The sequence below is a fragment of the Scyliorhinus canicula genome, chromosome 20 (assembly GCF_902713615.1).
Source record: "Scyliorhinus canicula chromosome 20, sScyCan1.1, whole genome shotgun sequence".
Classification (NCBI taxonomy): domain Eukaryota; kingdom Metazoa; phylum Chordata; class Chondrichthyes; order Carcharhiniformes; family Scyliorhinidae; genus Scyliorhinus; species Scyliorhinus canicula.
Genome location: NC_052165.1, coordinates 80,511,348 through 80,533,700, shown reverse-complemented (window position 1 = coordinate 80,533,700; position 22,353 = coordinate 80,511,348). Strand labels below are relative to the sequence as shown.

Below are 22,353 nucleotides of genomic sequence, written 5' to 3'. Positions count from 1 at the left end.
CCATCACTTTTTAACCGCGCTCATGTGAAGTGGGTATTAACATTTTTTAGACCATTCCTTTACATTAAAGGCGCTGTGTCTATGAGATGTGACCCTAGAGGGGACCAGAAATCTGGTGTGATAGGAGTGGAGAGGCAAGAAATTCAGATGAACCCAAATTAACCACACACACAACACAACACCTGCACAGCCGCACACACAGACATACACACACATCCGCACAGACATACACACGCACATACACACACAGACTTACACACACACACCTGCACACACGCATACACAAACACGCACATCACAACACCCGCACACACACGCAACACCTGCACATGCACGCAACACAACACCTGCACAGCCGCACAGCCGCACACAGACATACACACACATCCGGACAGACATACACATGCACATACACACACAGACTTACACACACACACCTGCACACACGCATACACAAACACGCACATCACAAAACCCGCACACACACGCAACACAACACCTGCACATGCACGCAACACAACACCTGCACACGCATGCACACAGACACACACCCATATCACATGCACACACGCATACCACATGCACACACACACGCATACCACATGCACACACACACGCATACCACACGCACACACACAAATACACAGATGACAACACGACACACTAGCACATGCACACCCTCACACATATACACACACTCACACACCACATTGATTGAATTATATTTATTGTCACATGTACCGAAGTACAGTGAAAAGTATTTTTCTGCGACCAAGGTAACGTACACAGTACCGTACACAGCAGACAAAAGAATAATCAACAGAGTACATTGACGAATGGTACACCAACAAACAGTGATTGGTTACAATGTGGAACAAGGGTCAAGCAAGAGCAGCATAGGGTGTTGTGAACAGTGTTCCTACAAGGAACAGATCAGTCCGAGGGGGAGTCATTGAGGAGTCTAGTAGCTGTAGGGAAGAAGCTGTTCCTATGTCTGGATGTGCGGATCTTCAGACTTCTGTAAGTTGTTGTGTTGTTTGGTGTTGTCATGCACACACACATGGCAACACCGCACACGAGCAAATGCACACTCTCACACATACCATTTACATACACACACACTATACACTACAGAGTCCTACCCACATACCCTCACACACAGCATGCAAGCACACACACATGCACACACACACCACAAACATACACAAAAGCATACACACACCAAATGTACACACCACATGCACACACACAACATATACATACCAAATGCACATACCACATACACAGACACACATTATTGGGTATTGGACGAGTGGGGGATTTGGCCTGTGTCATTCATTGAAGTGGCAGCTCCTAAGCCTCACTCAGTCAGGAAGGGGAACATCACAATATCAATACTTTCCCACAATAAGCCAACTGACGTCAGGCAGGAAATTAGGAGGATAACTTCCATCTCTCACCCACATGTTGTCAGCTGCAGTTCATTTACAGCTAATAATGAACCCACAGATACAGTGAACTGTACAGCAGCTTTCAAATGCCATTCAATACAAGAGTGATAAATTGGTGCGTGGCTACTGGGCTGAACCGTGAGCTGCTCGTTAGATAAAAAGGAACATTTCGGTGAAACCCCCCCCCCCTCCCCGCTCCCCTCCCCCACCCACTAACCTGGTTTCCGCCACTCTTTGGATTTACAAACACCAGAAGTGGTTTCATCAAGGGCGACGAGATGGGTTTGATTACAAACGGCTTCCATTTGCTTTCCTGTAAAACAAGGCCCGAGGCATTAATCTAGTCAGCCTCCTTCAGCGGGTAACAAGGTGGTACTGAAAACGGTCCAGTGCCTGCCTTGCCCAGGTGAAATTAAGCGTACACGTGCCACTGTGAGCTATGGGAGGCCAACTTGCTCTGCACACTGTCAACTATTAACGTGAAACCCTGAATAGATTTCATCTTCATCCGTCTCAATACCAAAAAGTGGGCAGCCCCATCCCATCAAATCATTTGACCCTCCCACTGCCCCCCCCCCCCCCCCCCTCCCCCGCCCCTCACCCACAAGTTTTCCTCCTCCAATTCCTGAGGGCACCGGCTCGTTGTGCAGTCAGGTTGTTTCGGGCATTGGGTGCCCGCGGGTACCTCGTTATCCATGCGCGTCTCTTGACAGTGTGTTGGCAGGTTTTACGGCCGAGGATATCATAGCCAAGCCCAATGCTGTTCTTACCCAACATGCACGCAATGGCTAACCCGCCGTTACTTTTGGGCGGCCGGAAACTTGGTTTATAAATTCCAGTGGAGGTGTTGCACAGCAGTAATTCCTTTGCACCAGTGGAGTTAAAAGATAGATTGAGCCAACTAGTGGGGGAGGGGTGGAGGGGGATAGTTAGCGCGAGGGTGAGGGGGGGGGGGGGGGGGCGGTAGTGGCTTGCAAAACAGTAACCTTGAATGTGAACAGCAGTTACTTTATGCCATTGTCTGCTTCCTTCCCTTTTGGGTGGACTGCAGTCAAGGAGCCCTGTGTATGTGGAGGAGACATGGGGATAAGGGTTTGGCCAGGCAAGTGGCCAGAGGTGCTGAATCCAAGTGAAGCGCTGCACTTGCTGAATCTGCAACCTGGAAATCCAACCTGGTAGGATTCTATTCAGGTCAGGAATTTATGTGAGTGGGCGTGTGTGTGGATGTATGTGCATTTTCTGTCAGCTATTCATCAATGAACGCATACACATTTTCCGGATAAAGGTCAATTGGGCCTCATCCTGGATTTGTATTCCCCATTTAAGTAACCACTTCAGGTCTAACTTCAGGGGCGTGAATCCCAATCGGGCTTTTCTGCCACACCTTTGGTGGGAACCTCCATTTTTACACAGTAGGGGGGTTCATGCCAAATATCTCAGGAAACGTTGGGCAGGTATGGCCAACAGTTGAAATGTTATCAGACTGAAATGTGTTACTGCCTGGGAGTGGTGCATTTAACACCACAAAAACATCTGAACGTTTACCAATCAGAATGCCAAAATATCGACATGTTGGGTGGCTGAGCCAAGCCACTACCTGAAAACCTCAAGGAATTCTAGGGGTTCATAGCTGCATTGCTTACTAATGTCAATGCGGATGCCTTGCACTATTGGGCCTGATGACTAGTGGGTTAAGAGTCTCTGAGGGCACATTAATCCTGGGGCTAATACTTGTACCTCTTAATGGGTTATATCTCCTACTGGATTCAATACCCCTTGGTTGAATGATCAAATCTGTTCCTGGTGTTAATCTAGTTCCCTCACACTATGTGGCTCAATGACTCCCTGGATTTGTGTAGATGTATCTGCTGCAACAAGTCTGAAATACACAAAGGGAAGTTAAAGTTGTGGCAAAACTGATTTGGCTTTGAAAGCGGTCCCTTCTCTCTCCATTTAAGTATAAACCAGTTCCTTGGCCTGACTCACGTCTGCTCCTTTCCTGCTGGTTTTTCTCTTCAATGATGTCCTCTTTTTCCTTCTAGTTGAAGATTTGAAGGAGTTCTGTGCAGAGGCAATGATCAGAAACAGGATGTCACCACAGATGTTCATTGCTGGTTTCTGACAGAGCTGTCACCACCCTCCGAATAAAACATGACACTCGTGTAAAAGCCAATTTCCTGTCATCGGAAACCCAAAGATATGTCCCCAGTTTATGCATCATCTGGTGGCATTGCAGTGGCTCCTGATGAAACCACATCTCAATCCCAATCCGATTATTTTAATACCACTGAGTTCTGCGGAAAAAGACAATCTGGCTTCCATTCAGATTTACCTTCAGAAATTCTCACTTCAGTCGGCAGAGTTATCTGTGCGCAATTATGTTTCATTGTGTTTGCTTCAGTTCATGGCACATGGCTTTGCATGAATTAACAGGCCTCAGTAACTTGGCCGATTGGCTATTCATCACATGTCAGCATAGATTGTGGCTGTCAGCAGCCTGTATAACTATGGAAGCAAGTGTCCTGACTACATTCTGCCCTTAACTGATGTCCACAAACTTATACTTTCCAGTAAGCGTCAGTGGACATCGACCAAGAGTGGGAACCTGGAGGTTTTAATTCCTTCCTCCAAGACCGGAGCTGGGAGGACCTTGTGCAGTATCTTTACTGCTGCCCTCCCATAGTTTCAGCAAAGATCAGAGATGATACCTGAGCTGGTCAGTACAGTTCCAGGGCATTATACCGAATCACTGAGCTACCTATCAGTTCAATACAATTTGAATATTTACAGTACAGACTCCTATGGAGTGTTTATGATACTCAAGAGTATTTTGAAGACAGTGGAACATGTATACAAATCCGAGCAATGCACCCCAGTCTTATAATGTACAATGAAGAATGTTTATGGGCAAGCAGGCAATTAATTAGAGGAAGAGGAGGATTCATGAACATCCTCACCCTCAGCCACAGTGGATCCAAACACGTGGAGTGCACGGAACAAGGCTGAACTCTTAGCAAGTATCCAGTCAGAAGTGGAAGCTGCCACGTGCCCCTCTCTGGACGTTCCCACCCGGGTAGTTACTGATGTCCAGCCAGTTTGGGTTGCCCAAGAGTGCATTGGAAGGTAGCAGAGGCAATCGGGTCACGTAAGATTGTAGCTGAAATGCAATGGAGAATCCCGCCCCAGGACAATTCCAAGCTAGCCAGTTACCACCCAATCATTAGAAAAATGAAAATGAAATGAAAAGCGCTTATTGTCACAAGTCGGCTTCAAATGAAGTTACTGTGAAAAGCCCCTAGTCGTCACATTCCGGCGCCTGTTCGGGGAGGCTGGTACGGGATTTGAACCGTGCTGCTGGCCTGCCTTGGTCTGCTTTCAAATCCAGCGATTTGGCCCTGTGCTAAATGATGAAACGAGCCGTCAATAGTGCCACCAAACAAGACCAAACTGACGGATCACATACTCACTAGGGCCGGGTTTCACTAGAATGACTTGGCTCTTAGTCACATCACGAGTATGATTAATAGTTAACAGTCAGAGGAGAGAAAAGAGCAGCTGCCCATATCAGCAAAAGACCGCATGGCACCAAGGAACCTGCGCATAGCATAGAGGAAAATGGCAATCGTCAGGAAAACCCTTCAGTGCTGGAGTCGCACCTGACACAAAAGAAGGCGGTCTTGATTTTAAAAGCCAATCGTTTCAGCTCTAAGACATTGCTGCATGAATTCCGCCAGAAGAACTCTTTGGCAAATCATCTTCGGCCATTTCATCAATGACCCTCCCTCTGTCACAAGGTCAGAAGTGGGCCATTTGCTGCCAAGGCTACAGTGTTCAGCTGCATTCACAGCTCATTAAAGAAGGAAGAAGCTCATGCCAGCCTCCAGCTGGGCAAGGCTTGGGCTGAGAGCTGGCAGGCAACAGGCACAAGAGAAATTTCAGCCATTTCCCTCTGATGGCCAACTTGGAGTCCCCCACTGATTGGAAACGTAACTGAATGCCATGCTACAATGCAGGGAAGAAGGTGCGTAATTACTCTGTGATGGTTCATCTTCTGACATCTCAAATATTCCACACCATTTACCTACAAAGCTGAGGTTTGGGGCATTTAATGTATATTCACTTATTTACTTAGGTGTAACCACAACAATGTTCAGGCTGTTTAATCCAACCAACACATAGCTGCTTGCTTGATCCATGTACCTTCCATGGGACGCAACCCTCCATCGCTGCTGGCTATGGTGGCACAGTGGTTAGCACTCCTGCCTCACAGCTCAAGGGACCCAGGTTTGATTCTGATCTTGGGTGACCGTCTGTGTGGAATTTGCATGTTCTCCCTGTGTCTGCGTGGGTTTCCTCCGGGTGCTCCGGTTTCCTCCCACAGTCCGAAGATGTGCATGTTAGGAGAATTGGCCATGCTAAATTAGTGGCCCCTTAGTGTCGAAAGATTAGGTGAGGTTACAGGGATAGAACCAGAGAATGTACAGTGCAAAAGGAGGCCATTCGGCCCATTGAGTCTGCACCGGCCCTTGGAAAAAGCACCCTACCCAAGCCCATATCTACACCCTCCCCGTAACCCCACCCAACCTTTCTGAATACCAAGGGCAAAGGATAGGGTAGGGGATTGGGCCAAGGTAAACCTGTTGGACTTTAATCTATTATTTAAGAAAGATGAGAGGGGGAATTATGGATCAGCCTGCCTTGTATCTGCCAGTAGAAGGTTACGAGAGTCGATAATGAAGAGCAGGACATCTTGGAAGTTCTCGGATGCTCGAAGAAACCTCTGAAGAGTAGGTCAAGAAAGACCCATCTGAATGGATGTTTTGAACAGGGTCATGTCGAGGGATGTTGTTTAGAAAGATTTCCAGGTGACATTTGATAACATTCCTCACAAGAGATTGTTCACCAAATTTGAAGAGAAGTTATTTACCAGGTTTGGACATTGGCTTCGCTCCCGAGTCAGGAATTCCGTAAATCCGGCTCGGGAGGAAATGCCTCGGATATTTGGACTTTCGTCTTGTGCGGGATAGGTGGGGGTTGGTGTGTGGAAATGGGAAGCCGGGCCTGCCTCTCTCGGAAAGAGCATGCTGACGCCCACATGAGGTGCCAGGTGCGGAGCTGGGCTGTTTAAAAGGCCTGTCTCAGTGTTCCAGAACTTGGTCTTGGCTGTTTAAAAATAATAAAACCAAAAACCCGAGAGGCCCCCACAGACTAACCATGACCCATCCATGCCAACTCGTACTCCTTCATGCCCCACCCACACCCTCCATGTCAACTGATGTCCCTCTATCCAACCCTGTAGCCCTTTGTTGCACTTATGCCAACTTATTTCGACTTCATGTCAACCCATACCTTACTAATTTACTAACTTACTAACCTTTGACATTATACCCTCCATGTCAACTCACTCAGTATATCTCAGGACTGCAAGATGTCCTGAAGAATATCACAGCCATTAAAGTCATAGTGTCAGAGGACAGAAGGTAACAGAGTCCCCATTCCCCCTCCCACCGTGGAAAATATTGGGGTTAAGCTTTAGTATCACAGCCCGATGACATTTAATGCTTGGACAGAAGCTAATTAGTTTCAAGCAGACATTTCCCCCCCCCCCCAATCTGAGCAGAAAGTTCTGTCTCAGAGAACTGGTGGCCGCTCAAAAAGCTGTCTGGTCCCAGCAGGGCAGCTATGAATGGTAACCACCGCTAGTCTTACATTCAGTTCCCAATGGTGAGGGGTCAGGACGAAAAGTAAGTGGAGAAGGGCTGTTGCCAGGTCCTGGGTGGAGGACTGGGTGGAGACACGGCAAAAATTTATTGTGAAGTTGACTTGAAAGTTTAATCGTTGGAAAGAGCGGCTTGCATTTACGCATTCTTTGGACTTCTCGAAGCACTTTACAATTAATTGGATATGTTTCTAGTGTAGTCACCTATATGATCAATGTCGGAAACCCTGGTGTAGAATTTGTGTCTTAACCACAATAAGATAATGACTAGACAAATTGCTTTTTAAATGAGGTCGGTTGAGAGATTAATATTGGTGCCCTTTCTCCAGTAAATGCTCTGGAAATGCTCATACAGTCACCTACAGAAAAGACTTAACAGGAGACCCACCAACTACTGGGCAGTACGGTAGCATAGTGGTTAGCACAGTTGCTTCACAGCTCCAGGGTCCCAGGTTCGATTCCCGACTTGGGTCACTGTCTGTGCGGAGTATGCACGTTCTCCCCGTGTCTGTGTGGGTTTCCTCCAGATGTTCCGGTTTCCTCCCACAGTCCAAAGATGTGCGGGTTAGGTGGATTAGCCATGCTAAATTGCCCTTAGTGTCCAAAAAAATGTTAAGTGGGGGTTGCTGAGTTACAGAGGTAGGGTAGATACATGGGCTTCAGTCGGGTGCTCTTTGTAAGGGCCGGTGCAGACTCGATGGGCCGAATGGCCTCCTTCTGCACTGTAAATTCTATGATTCAATGAAAAATAAAAATCACTCATTGTCACAAGTAGGCTTCAAATGAAGTTGCTGTGAAAAGCCCCTAGTCGCCGCATTCCAGCGCCTGTTCGGGGAGGCTGGAACGGGAATCGAACCGTGCTGCTGGCCTGCCTTGGTCTGCTTTCAAAGCCAGCGATTTAGCCCTGTGCTAAACCAGCCCCATATGATACTTTGGCAAGACCATTGGCAGAGATGTACAAGACAACAGCGTAACATTCGGTTGCGAGCTTCTTTTGTTTTTGTTTCAGGATTAGGATTTCTACTGCAAAAAGCACAACGCATCGTAATTAGATGTTTGTTTATCTTAAAAATTTCTATGGTTAATAATTGGAACATTCAAACAAAGTCTGAAGTGACTCTGCTCTCTGTCCACGGGGGTTAAGGGGTGACCTGATAGAGGTCTACAAGATTCTGAGGGGCATGGATAGAGTGGATGGGCAGGCACTCTTTCCCAGGGTGGAGGGGTCAGTCACCAGGAGGCATAGGTTTAAGGTCCGTGGGGCAAAGTTCTGAGGAGATGTGAGAGGCAGGTTTTTTACACAGAGGGTGATGAGTGCCTGGAACGAGTGGCAGGTTGTGGAAGCAGATACATTACCGGTGTTCAAAAGGCATCTTGCCAAACACATGGATAGGATGGGTATAGACGGATACGGCACAAGGAAGTGCTGAGGGTTTTGGCCAAGGTTGGTATCATGACTGGTACAAGCTTGGAGGGCCGAAAGGCCTGTTCCTGTGCTGTATTGTTCTTTGATCTTCTTTGTAAAGAATGATGCCATCAGCTGAAGCAATTATCAGAACGGTTGTTTAGTTTGTTACCCTGGGCCTAGAGTAAATGTAACTTTTGAACCATGATTATGAAGACTTTTACTGAAGGCCATGGTGCATTCAGACACCTGCGGGAACAATGCAAAATTCAGAAGAAAAACATTCAGAGTATGAAGGATGTTTAAGGTTGACCAAATGTAACAAATAATCCCTCTTGGGAGAGGAGTGAGGTAAGGATGGACGGATCAACCATCCATTTTGACGTCTTCTTCAACAATATATTAAATGGTATCAAAGTCCCTGACCGGGATTCTCCCCTACACGGCGGGGCGGGGGGTCCCGGCGGAGCGAAGTGGTGCCAACCACTCCGGCGTCGGGCCTCCCCAAAGGTGCGGAATTCTCCCGCGCCCGCGCCAGTGTGGTTGGCGCCACGCCGGCTGGCGGCAACGGCCTTTGACGCCCGTCGCCCGGGCTGGCCGAAAGGCCTTCACCGGTTCGCGTACGCGCCGGTGCGTCAGCGGCCGCTGATGTCACCACCGGCGCATGCGCGGTAGAGGGGTTCTCTTCTGCCTCCGCCATGGTGGAGGCCATGGCGGCGGCGGAAGAAAAAGAGTGCCCCCACGGCACTGGCCTGCCCGCCGATCGGTGGGCCCCGATCTCGGGCAAGGCCATCGTGGGTGCAACCCGTGGGATCCGATCGCCCCGCGGCCCCCCCCCCCCCCCAGGACACCGGGGGCCCGCTCGCGCCGCCAATCCCGCCGCCATCAGAGGCCCATTGCGGGCCGGAGAATCGTCGCGGGAGGCCCGCCAACCCTGAGGGGAATCGGAGAATTTCGTCCCCTGTTCTGGCACTATTTGAATAAATTCTGGATCTCCATTTCACTAATGATATCATATTGGTAGTGAAGTCATGGAATCGAAGAATTCCTACAGTGTAGAAGGAGGCCATTCAGCCCATCGAGTCTGCACCGACCATCTGAAAGAGCACCCTACCTCGGTCCACCCTCCTGCCCTTACTCTGTAACTCCATTACCTCACCTAACCAGAGAATGCGCAAACTCCACACAAATAGTCACCCAAGGCCAGAATTGAACACAGATCCCTGGCGTTGTGAGGCAGCAGTGCTAACCACAGCTGGGAATCTAATACACTCTATTCCCTATCAATGACTAAGAGCTCATTGTTATAGTGCAGATAGCCAGGTGGTGAAGGATAGAATACTGGGGTGTTTGGAGTCTCGATATACTTAGAAGCTAATTATCTACAGAGACATTGCATATCATGCACCCCCACCAGGCAACCTCTCTTTCAGTCTGTCCTATATATAAAATCAGCATGGTGAGTTTCCCAATTAATACACATCATCTGAATATAATCAACAGCCAACTGATCTAGAATCAGGACCAAACAATTTTGCACTCAATGTTGAAACCATGCACAGATAGAGGGAATGGCAGATTGATCTTACTCACCTTCCTTTTAAGGCAGTGGAACCTCTGTGCAGTTTAAGCTTGTCATGTAACTGTTACATGTACAAGCAGCTCTTCAAAGTTCCTAGGGTGTAACAGAAGGGCCTCCTTATATGAAATGCAGGTTATGCGGATTTTGGGAGGGGCCAAGAGAACGTTTCAATAATAATAATCTCTATTATCACAAGTAGGCTTACATTAACACTGCAGTGACGTGACTGTGAAAAGCCCCTAGTCGCCACCGTCCGGCACCTGTTCGGGTACACAGAGGGAAAATTCTGAATGTCCAATTCACCGAACAGCACGTCTTTCGGGAATTGTGGAAGGAAACTGGAGCTCCCGGGGGAAACCCACGCAGACATAGGGAGAATGTGCAGACTCCGCACAGACAGCGACCCAAGCCGGGAATTGAACCTGGGGCCCTAGTGCTGTGAAGCCGCAGTGCTAACCATTATGCTACCGTGCTGCCATACTTTTTTCAGGGAGGGGAGGGGGCCTACAATAACCAGAAACTGAGTACTCATAGAGAAGGCAGCCTCATGACATCATTTGTTGTAAAGTTAATGATAAGGCAATACTTTGGGATCTTGGGCTCCGCGTAGTGAAATGTCCTGAGAAGCATTATCAAGCAACTTTTGATGTCCAGCCATATAAGGAGTTATAAGGATGAATAATCGTAATCTTAGACAAAGATGTACTGCGCGATTCTCCGTCGGCGGGATTCACCGTCGGTGGGATCCTCCGCTTCACCGGCAGTGTACCCACGCCCACAGGTTTCCAAACGGCATGGGATGGCCACAATGGGAAATCCCATTGGCCGGCTGCCGGAACGGGAATTCCGCTGTCGGTGCGCCACGCCGTGCCAGAAAACAAAGCTGGCGGGACAGAATATCCCGCCCGTAGTTTTTTAATGAGTGTCTCGAAGGATAAGCGAGAGATAGAGAGGACGAGAGGTGTAGGGCAAGAATCCGCGTTTAGGCCCTTGGCAACTGACAGAATGGATACCAATGATGAAGCAGCTAAAGTTGGATGCTTGAGATGCTGAAGTTGGAAATCTGTGGGGCTAGAGGAGGCCACAAAGTTAGGGAATAAGTCAGGCCATAGAGTGGTTTGAAAACAAGAATGAGAATTTTGAAATTGAGTGTTTTGCTATAACCTGAAGGCAATGTAGGCGAGTGAGCACAGGGGTGAAGGTTGAATGGGACATGGTGTGTGGTTAGGATGTGGGCAGCAGGCGAGTTTGTATAAGATGGAAGATGGGAGGCTGACCAGGAGAACATTGGAATAGTCAATACTAGATGTAACAAAGGCACAAATGAGGGTTTGAGCAGCAGATGGGCTGAGGGAGGAGCAGAGTCGGGTGATGTTACAGAGGAAGAAAAGTAGGCGATCTGGGTGGCGGGCTAGTCTTGATGCCAAATATATCGGGTGGGGATGGTCTGGTTCAGACTCAGACAGTTGCCAGAGAGAGGGCAGAGTCAGCGATTGGGGACCACAGCTTGCAGGAATCAAAGAGAATAGCTTCAGTTTTCCCAATATAGAGGACATTACTGCTCTTCCAATACTGGATGTGAACGGGCAGCGTGACAAATCAGAGACAGCGGAGGGATGGAGAGAGGTGGTGATAAGGTAGAGCTGGCTTTGGTTGCTTCATGCTAAAACAAAGCTTGTAAGAAATGGTCTTGGGTTTACAACTCTTACAATGCAAAAGCTCTGGCTCAAATAATATCAACAATGAATGCCGCCATAAAAATGGCAATGAAGCTAATTACTAAGGGAAAAACATTCCTATTGAGCCTCAAATGGCGAGCACTTCTCTTGGCAAGCTAACGGTGAAGAGTTACTGGGCCAATGAACACTTGTTTACATTCCTTTTAGAGCTTTTCTCAGCAGAAGCTCACGTGTTCATTTCCTGACTTGCAAAACACAGCCTGTTGTTATTTAGATACTCCAGCCTCTGCGGACAGTTCTATGACCAGCATCCCTAGCCACGGAGTTTCCAAGCTCCGAGAAGAGCCACAGAGAATCAGACCAAATAGTATCCAGCGGAGGGCAAATTAAACTCCAGAATTGCAAGCAGAGGCCCAAAGGTGGGCCCCATGGTCCCTGTGAAAATAGAGACTGTGAGGCATTTGTCTCTCAACAGGAACACAACATCCTCATCCTGCATAACTGCGATCAGTTTTGATACATTTCTGACCCTCCAGATACGATAACGTGCTTAATGGGGGTCTTCTGGCCTGGGTCTGAAAGTAAAGCTGAAGGTTTGAAATAGAGTCAGAGTTGAGGCCATGATTGTTGGACAGTGTCTGTGAACGTTGGAACATACAGATTAGTAGCAGGGCTAGCACATTTGACCTTTCGAGCCTGAACTTGCAATTCAATATGATCATGGCTGATCTCATCTCGGCGTCAATTCCATTTTCCTGCCATGACCCTTGTCTCTCCTGGAGATCAAGAATCTAGCTCAGCTTTGAATGTTTTGAATGTTTTCTGTTAGAGGATTCCAAAGACCACTTTCGAACAGAAGAAATTCCCCCTCATTTCCATTTTAAATAGGATACCTCTCATTTTAAAACAGTGCCTCAGTTCATAGAATCATAGAATTTGCAGTGCAGAAGGAGGTCATTCGGCCCATCGAGTCTGCACCGACCCTTGGAAAGAGCACCCGACTTAACCCACACCACCACCATAGCTTCGTAACTATCCACGTAACCCCATAACCCAGTAACCCCACCAACCCTTTATTTTTGGACACTAAGGGGCAATTTAGCATGGCCGATCCGCTTAGCCTGTACTGTTTGGACTGTGGGAGGAAAGCAAAACACCCGGAGGAAACCCACGCAGATACGGGGAGAACGGGCAGACTCCACACAGACAGTGGCCCAAGCCAGGAATCAAGCCTGGGACCCTGGAGCTGTGAAGCAACAGTGCTAACCACTATCTTGCAGTTCTAATATTCCCCACGAGTGGAAACATCTTCTCAGCATCCACCCTTACAAGCCCCCTCTGAACCTTTATATATTTTAATAAGATCACCCGCCATTCTTCAAAACACAATGATCAACCGTTCCTTAGAAGACGTGAGACCTTCATGGGCGTTACATCAATGACCTTCACTCATCTTTGGATTCCTTAATGATAATGCCAGATTTTAAATAACCTTCAAACTGACTGCTAAAAGTTTGCTTTGGCCTATTTGTCTCGGGTATTTGGTCAGAATACAGTGCAGCTTAACTGATGCAGAAGGAGACTGGCTCCATGTGATTACTACATTGTTAACGGGTAACTTGAAACTGAACATCTAAATACAACGATTATTCCAGTAGCGGGTCATGCACTTGAGACACCAATCAGTGTGGCATTGCCTACTGATTCTGTCATGACAGTGCCCTATAATCTTAGATAATTACAGCTGACACGGTAGCATTGTGGATAGCACAATCGCTTCACAGCTCCAGAGTCCCAGGTTCGATTCCGGCTTGGGTCACTGTCTGTGCGGAGTCTGCACATCCTCCTGGTGTGTGCGTGGGTTTCCTCCGGGTGCTCCGGTTACCTCCCACAGTCCAAAGATGTGCAGGTTAGGTGGATTGGCCATGATAAATTGCCCTTAGTGTCCAAAATTGCCCTTAGTGTTGGGTGGGGTTACTGGGTTATGGGGATAAGGTGGAGGTGTGGGCTGAGGTAGGGTGCTCTTTCCAAGAGCCGGTGCAGACTCGATGGGCTGAATGGCCTCTTTCTGCACTGTAAATTCTATGATGTTAAAGAGCTAGGGTTATAGGGTACATAGAATGTACAGTGCAGAAGGAGGCCATTCAATGCATCAAGTCTGCACCGACCCACTTAAGCCCTCACTTCCACCTTATTCCCGTAACCCCTCCTAACCTTTTTTGGTCACTAAGGACAATTTATCATGGGCAGTCCACCTAACCTGCACATCTTTGGACTGTGGGAGGAAACCTGAGAACCCGGAGGAAACCCACACAGACACAGGGAGAACGTACAGACAATGACCCAGCGGGGAATCAAACCTGGGACCCTGGCGCTGTGAAGACACAGTGCTATCCACTTGTGCTACCGCGCTGCCCGTCTGCAATGTAGAAGATATGTCTCTGACCCTGTAGATATAAACCAATGGGTGGTAACAGAGAAAGGGCAAGCAATTCAATTGGACAAGAAAGAGCAAGACAGTTTCCCAGGGCGGAATCTTCCGGTAACGGCAGTTCCGGGATGCAGCGCAGTGGGCGGGGAAGAACTTAATTTGGCATGAGGCCAAATATCAGGGACAGGATTCTCCATTTCAGAATTCTCCATCGGCGGAGTCCTCCGCTGGCGCGCACTCACACCCACGGATTTCCCGACGACGTCGGTGTGTCCACAATGGGAAACCCCATTGACTGGCTTGAGGGACGGCGTGGGCGCGCCCCACCAGAAAACAGGTGCAGCGGGACGGAGAATCCTGCCCCATGTGTTGAGGCTGGTATAGAATCGGTGGACTTCTACGACAACTAACTTGACACTGATCCCGAAACAATTCATCCTCCCTTAATGGGTTAGCACTGGCGTCATGTGGGCACGATCATTTCCAATGAAAACGGTGTCTGATTCGCCGGGGGTGGGATTGCCACTTGAGAGGCTGACAAGCTCCAGCCGCATATTAACATTCCACTCCCCACACACTCATCCCAGCCAGTAAGATGGCGGCATGTAGCGCGGCACCCCGAGGTGGGTAGTGGGGGAGGGGGTTAGGGTGGAGTGGAGGTGGGAAGTGGGAGAGGGGGTTAGGGTGAAGCAGAGGTGGGAAATGGGGGAGGGGGTTAGGGTGGGGAGGAGGTGGGAGTGGGGGAAGGGGTTATGGTGGAGCGGAGGTGGGGTGGGGGAGGGGGTTAGGGTGGAGTAGAGGTGGGAAGTGGGGGAAGGGTTAGGGTGGAGCGGAGGTGGGTGGGGGAGGGGTTAGGGTGGAGCGGAGGTGGGAAGTGGGGGAGGGGGTTAGGGTGGAGCGGAGGTGGGAGTGGGGGAGGGGATTGGGGGGCAGGGTGGAGCGGAGGTGGGTGGGGGAGGGGGTTAGGGTAGAGCGGAGGTGGGAAGTGGGGGACGGGGTTAGGGCGGGGAGGAGGTGGGTAGTGGGGAGAGGGTTAGGGTGGAGTAGAGGTGGGAGTGGGGGAGAGGGTTAGGGTGGAGCGAAGGTGGGAAGTGGGGGAGGGGATTAGGGTGGAGCAGAGGTGGGTAGTGGGGGAGGGGATTAGGGCGGGGAGCAGGTGGGTAGTGGGGGAGGGGGTTAGGGTGGAGCGGAGGTGGGTGAGGGAGGGGTTATGGTAGAGCGTAGGTGGGAGCGGGGGAGGGGGTTAGGGTGGAGCAGTGTTGGGAGTGGGGGAGAGGGTTAGGGTAGGGAGGAGGTGGGAAGTGGGGGTTAGGGTGGAGCGGAGGTGGGAGTGGGGGAGGGGTTTAGGGTGGGGAGGAGGTGGGAAGTGGGGGTGGGGGTTAGGGTGGAGCGGAGGTGGGAGTGGGGGAGGGGATTGGGGGGGCAGGGTGGAGCGGAGGTGGGTGGGGGAGGGGGTTAGGGTGGAGCGGAGGTGGGTGGGGGAGGGGTTAGGGTGGAGCGTAGGTGGGAGCGGGGGAGGGGGTTAGGGTGGAGTAGAGGTGGGAGTGGGGGAGAGGGTTAGGGCGGGGAGGAGGTGGGTAGTGGGGGAGGGGTTAGGGTGGAGCGGTAGGAAGTGGGGGAGGGGGTTAGGGTGGAGCGGAGGTGGGTGGGGGAGGGGTTAGGGTGGAGCGTAGGTGGAAGCGGGGGAGGGGGTTAGGGTGGAGCAGTGGTGGGAGTGGGGGAGGGGTTAGGGTAGGGAGGAGGTGGGAAGTGGGGGTGGGGGTTAGGGTGGAGCGGAGGTGGGAGCGGGGGAGGGGGTTAGGGTGGAGCGGAGGTGGGAGCGGGGGAGGGGGTTAGGGTGGAGCGGAGGTGGGTGGGGGAGGGGGTTAGGGTGGAGCAGAGGTGGGAGTAGGGGAGAGGGTTAGGGTGGAGCGGAGGTGGGTGTGGGGGAGGGGTTGAGGGTGGGGAGGGGGTGGGAAGTGGGGGTGGGGGTTAGGTGGAGCGGAGGTGGGGTGGGGGAGGGGTTAGGGTGGGGAGGAGGTGGGAAGTGGGGGAGGGGGTTAGGGTGGGAGGCGGGAAGTGGGGAGGGGGTTAGGGTGGGCAGGAGGCGGGGTGGGGGAGGGGTTAGGGTGGGGGGGAGGTGGGAAGTGGGGGAGGGGGTTAGGGTGGGAGGCGGGAAGTGGGGAGGGGGTTAGGGTGGGAGGAGGCGGGGTGGGGGAGGGGGTTAGGGTGGGGAGGAGGCAGGAAGTGGGGGAGGGGGTTCGGGTGGGGAGGAGGTGGGAGTGGGAGAGGGGGTTAGGGTGGGGAGGAGGCGGGAAGTGGGGGAGGGGTTAGGCTGATCCTGGGAGGCGGGGTTGAGGGGGAACAGTGGGAGATGTCCAGATGCCCTTTAAATATTTTTTATTTTTCATTTTTAAATTTAGAGTACCTAATTATTTTTTCTTCAATGAAGGGGCAATTTAGCTCGGCCAATCCATCAAACCCACACATCTTTGGATTGTGGGAGTGAAACGCACGCAGACATGGGGAGAATGTGCAAACTCCACACGGACAGTGACCCAAGGGCCAGAATTCGGACCTGGGTCCTCAGCGCTGCAGTCCCATTGCTAACCACTCCGCCATGGCTGCCCTTTAAATATGGCGCCTGAAACTTCGACCCCCATGAGGTAACAGTGGAAAGGATGACTTCCAACCCTTACCAAAGCCACAGGTGACTCGATTGCCATTGGTTAGCATCCTGCCATCGCACCCCCCCACTCCCAGAGGAAAACACTCAGTCCCCAGCATTGAACCTCGACATGTGAATGGAAGATTCCTCAACCAGTCCCTAAAGCAGGTATGGCTCGTATTCCTGTCTTACCAGGTGGTAATCTCTTCATTTTAGACTGGAAGTCTTGTGGCATGTGTAACTAAAGAGTAAGACAATCTGAGGTGGTGGTGTTCAGCTGGATAGTTTATACCACAGTAAAATGTCTGCAGGAGAGAAGTGGCTAACGCGGTAGGTCACTTCTCAGAAAGGCAGCAGTGAGGAGCTGAATCACGGAGCCCCGTATTCTCTAGACTTACCTAAGGTACAAGAGCTGGGTTATGGATCGAGATTATTTCTGAGAAAGCCCCTTGGCCATTGTTTGACAAACTGAGTAAGGAAGCAATACTGCACCACCTCTAGAAACATACATTTCTTCATCATTTTTCCCTCTACTGTTTTACCAGTCAATATTAAAGCAACTGAAATCTCCCATGATTAACAGTCTGGCCTTTGTACAGGCCTCACTGACCGTTCGAACCGAGCAGGTTGCAACAATACCCAATGATCACTTGGGTCAGAACGTTCCATGCGCTGCGTTGTATTTAACCATGCTCATGCTTTGACTCAATTGTAGAGACATGTTTACACACTTTCATTGAAGGGCATGCAGCAACAAATGGTCAACAATGACACTAGTTTCATTAATATTCAATATTCCACCTCATTAAAAAAAGAAGCGGCCGACATTTGCACGACAGCCAAAGCGTAGCGCCACAGGAAGCCGTTCACAGCAGCATAGCATGCCAGTGAAGTGGTTAAATATCTTGGCTAGTGTATGCCAGGATATTTTCTGGGTGGTGATGGTTAAAGTTGATATGGTGACATCCCTACCTCATACTGAGGCTCCCTAATGATGTAGAACCTCAAGGAAAGTGTATTGAGAATGGATATGAGGCAGGTAGCGGGTGCTCTGTGCTTTATACCTGTGGTTTTTTCACCTTTATAATCCACGTCGGGGGTATAATGACTGCAGCGTGCACACCTAGCGAACACAGCTCCTCGATGTGATGTAACATGAAACATGTCACCTTATTGTGAAACTGAAAGAAGAAAGACAATTTGACAAAAATTAGTGAAAGACATTTGCAAATGAAAAACCATCAACGGCTTTCCTCTTGATCAACTGCTGTCTAGTGAGGACTATCCTTTACCTTGGTACAAACATTGGAGAGATGGTGGCATCGCAGTCATGTCACCAGACCAGAGGCCCAGGCAAATACTCTGTGGCATGGATTCAAATCCCACCATCGACAGCTGGTGGAATTTAAATTCAATTCTTTTTTTTTTAATGGACATGGGCAGCACGGGAGCATTGTGGATAGCACAATCGCTTCACAGCTCCAGGGTCACTGTCTGTGCGGAGTCTGCATGTCCTCCCCGTGTGTGCGTGGGTTTCTTCCGGGTGCTCCGGTTTCCTCCCACAGCCCAAAGATGTGCAGGTTAGGTGGATTGGCCATGATAAATTGCCCTTAGTGTCCAAAATTGCCCTTAGTGTTGGGTGGGGTTACTGGGTTATGGGGCTAGGGTGGAGGTGTTGACCTTGGGTAGGGTGCTCTTTCCAAGAGCCGGTGCAGACTCGATGGGCCGAATGGCCTCCTTCTGCACTGTAAATTCTATGTATAGGTAAGTCATCAGTAATGGTGGCCATGAAACCATTGTCGGTTGTTGGAAAAAAAACATCTGGTTCATTAATGCCCTTTAGGCCTTACCTGGTCTGGCCTACATGAGGTTGACTCTTAACTTTGCTCGAAATTAGCTGAGCTAACTGCCCTATAAAATGGCTGAAAAAATCACTCAGTTCAGGGGTAATTAGGGATGGGTAACAAATGCCACTCTATCCAGTGACATCCACACCCATGAAAGAATAAAAGAAAAACAAGGACTACCTTTTCTGTGGACCAATAGCTAACCAATTAAAGCCTTCTTGTACCCGTGAACAATTGGTGTCAGTAATAATCATCCATTATCCACCAGAAAAACAGGGGCGGGATTCTCTGGCCGCACTGGCCTGGCGACAGGAAATTCCTACCCGATGTCAATGGACCTTTACACTGTCCGCGTCCCACCTGTGGCGAACGTGCGGCGGGCGGGGTGGAAGAATCCAGCCCTAGGTTTCCAGAAAGAACTACAGTTGTTCAGGAGGATCTTCATTGTCAATATAGCAACAGCTTGGGCTGACAAGTGGCAAGTTACATTCACACCACACAAGTGCCAGGCAATGACCATCTCCTACAAGAGAAGATCTAACCATCGTCCCTTGACATTCAATGGCATTACCACCGCTGAATCCTCCACTATCAAGATCATGGGGATACAATTGATCAGAAACTGAACTGGTCTAGCCAGATTAATACTGTAGCTACCAGGGCAGGTCAAAGGCTAGGAGTCCTATGGCGAGTAACCCATCTCCTGATCCCTCAAAGCCTGTCCACAATCTATAATAAGAAGTCTTACAACACCAGGTTAAAGTCCAACAGGTTTGATTCAAATACGAGCTTTCGGAGCACTGCTCCTTCCTCAGGTGAAGGAGCTGCGCTCCGAAAGCTCGTGTTCGAATCAAACCTGTTGGACTAACCTGGTGTTGTAAGACTTCTTACTGTGCTCACCCCAGTCCAACGCCGGCATCTCCACATCATGGCCACAATCTATAAGGCATAAGTCAGGAGTGTAGAGGAATACTCCACTTGCCTAGATGAGTGCAGTCCTACAACACACAAGAAAATCAACACCATCCAGGACAAAGCAGCCCGCTTGATTGCTCCCTCTTCCACAAACATGCAAACCCTCCACCACCAGCAAACAGTGGCAGCCGTGTGCACCATCTGCAGATGCACTGCAGTAACTGACCAAGGTTCCTTAAACAACACCTTCCAAACCCACGATCACTACTATCTAGAAGGGCAAGAGCAGCAGATACCTGTGAGCACCCGCTACCTGCCTCATATCCATTCTCAATACTCTTTCCTTGAGGTTCTACACCACCTGGAAGTTCTCCTCCAAGTCACTCTCCACCCTGACATGGAAATATATCGCCGTTCCTTCACTGTCTTTGGGGCAAAATCCGAGAACTCTCTCCCTAACAGTACAGTGGGTGTACCTACACTTGAAGGACTGCAGCAGTTCAAGAAGGCAACTCATCACAACCTTCTAAAGGCCAACTAAGGATGGGCAATAAACGCTGGCCTAATCAGTGATGCCAATGAATTTTTAAAAAAGCATTGAATTAAGGACCATGTAAATTATATCACATTTCAATACATGTTTACGTGGTGACATGGGGCGGGATTCTCCGACCCCACGCAGGGTCGGAGAATTGGCGGGAAGCGGCGTCATTTCCGCTCCCACAGGTTTTCGAATTCTCCCGCCGGTAAAAAACCGGCGTTGTGCAAATCCCGCCGGCAGCCTGTGAAAACAGCTGGCGCCGGCGGGATTTCATTTTATTTGCACTGACCTTAAATCTCCGGCCCGGATGGGCCGAAGTCCCGCCGACGTGGCCACGGGTCACGTCGGCGAAAATCACAGTTGATTTAAAACGGCGTCAACCATTGATGATGGTTGACGCCGTTCAGTGTCGGGGGTGGGTTGCGGCCATCGGGGGGGGTGGGTTGCGGCCATCGGGGGGGTGGGTTGCGGCCATCGGGGGGGTGGGTTGCGGCCATCGGGGGGGTGGGTTGCGGCCATCGGGGGGGTGGGTTGCGGCCATCGGGGGGAGTGGGTTGCGGCCATCGGGGGAGTGGGTTGCGGCATGGGGGGGGCATCGGGGGGGTGGGTGGGTTGCGGCCATCGGGGGGGTGGGTTGCGGCCATCGGGGGGGTGGGTTGCGGCATCGGGGGGGTTTGGGGGCAGCGGCGGGCAGAGAGGGGGGGGCGACGGATGCCCGGGGCCAACGCACCGTCGCCCCCCCCCCCCCCCTCTGTACGCCGCTGCCCCCTACCCTAACCACCCCCCCCTCACCACCCCTCCCTCCCTCCAGCGCCCCTACCCCCCTCCCCACCACCCCTACCCCCCTCCAACGCCGCCCCCCATCTCTCGCAACGCCGCAACCCCCCCCCTCAACGCCGGGCCCCCCCCCTCAACGCCGGGTCCCCCCCCCTCAACGCCGGGTCCCCCCCCTCAACGCCGCAACCCCCCACCCTCAACGCCGCAACCCCCCACCCCGTCCCCCTCCCTCTGAAGGCCGGTACCCACACCCCCCCCCCTCTCCTCCTCCCCCCCTTCCTTCCTCCGTTAGTGGGGGGGGGGGTGCGGCGTTAGTGGGGGGTGGGTGCGGCGTTGCAGTGGGGTAGGGGTGGTGAAGGGGGTAGGGGTGGTGAGGGGAGGGGGTTGGGGTAGGGGCAGCGGCGTGCAGAGGAGGGGGGCGACGGATGCCCGGGGCCAACACACCGTCGCCCCCCCTCTGCACGCAGCTGCCCCTACCCCAACCCCCTCCCTTCACCACCCCCACACCCCCACTAACGCCGCACCCCCCCCCCCACTAACAGAGGAAGGAAGGGGGGGGAGGAGGAGAGAGAGAGGGGGGGGAGGAGGAGGAGAGAGGGGGGGGGAGGGGGAGAGGGGGGGGAGGAGGAGAGAGGGGGGGGGAGGAGGAGAGAGGGGGGGAGGAGGAGGGGGGGGAGAGGAGGAGGGGGGGGAGAGGAGAGAGAGGGGGGGGAGAGGAGAGGGGGGGGGGAGGAGAGAGGGGGGGAGGAGAGAGAGGGGGGGAGGAGGAGAGAGGGGGGTGTGGGTACCGGCCTTCAGAGGGAGGGGGACGGGGTGTGGGTACGGCGTTGAGGGGGGGGGGGGCCCGGCGTTGAGGGGGGGGGGGGGGACCCCGCGTTGAGGGGGGGGGGGACCCGGCGTTGAGGGGGGGGGGTCCCGGCGTTGAGGGGGGGGGGGACCCGGCGTTGAGGGGGGGGGACCCGGCGTTGAGGGGGGGGGACCCGGCGTTGAGGAGGGGGGGGAGACCCGGCGTTGGGGGAGGGGGGGGAGACCCGGCGTTGTGGGAGGGGGGGGAGACCCGGCGTTGGGGGAGGGGGGGGGAGACCCGGCGTTGGGGGAGGGGGGGGGAGACCCGGCGTTGGGGGAGGGGGGGGAGACCCGGCGTTGGGGGAGGGGGGGGGGGAGACCCGGCGTGGGGGGAGGGGGGGGGAGACCCGGCGTTGGGGGAGGGGGGGAGACCCGGCGTTGGGGAGGGGGGGGAGACCCGGCGTTGAGGAGGGGGGGGGAGACCCGGCGTTGGGGGAGGGGGGGAGACCCGGCGTTGGGGGAGGGGGGGAGACCCGGCGTTGGGGAGGGGGGTAGGGGTGGTGGGGAGGGAGG

The 22,353-nt window shown here is 52.0% G+C and overlaps 1 protein-coding gene across 1 annotated transcript in view; it reads right to left on the bottom strand.

Annotated features, from left to right (window-relative positions):
- dgki (diacylglycerol kinase, iota) overlaps nt 1-22,353 on the bottom strand; it is a 228,343-nt gene that overhangs the window by 139,319 nt on the left and 66,671 nt on the right. The window contains exons 7-9 of the mRNA XM_038781036.1: nt 17,979-18,095; nt 3,438-3,512; nt 1,669-1,764 (exon numbers count right to left, since the gene is read on the bottom strand). Coding sequence (XP_038636964.1) covers nt 1,669-1,764; nt 3,438-3,512; nt 17,979-18,095 — 288 coding nt within the window. The remainder of the gene's footprint in view (nt 1-1,668; nt 1,765-3,437; nt 3,513-17,978; nt 18,096-22,353) is intronic.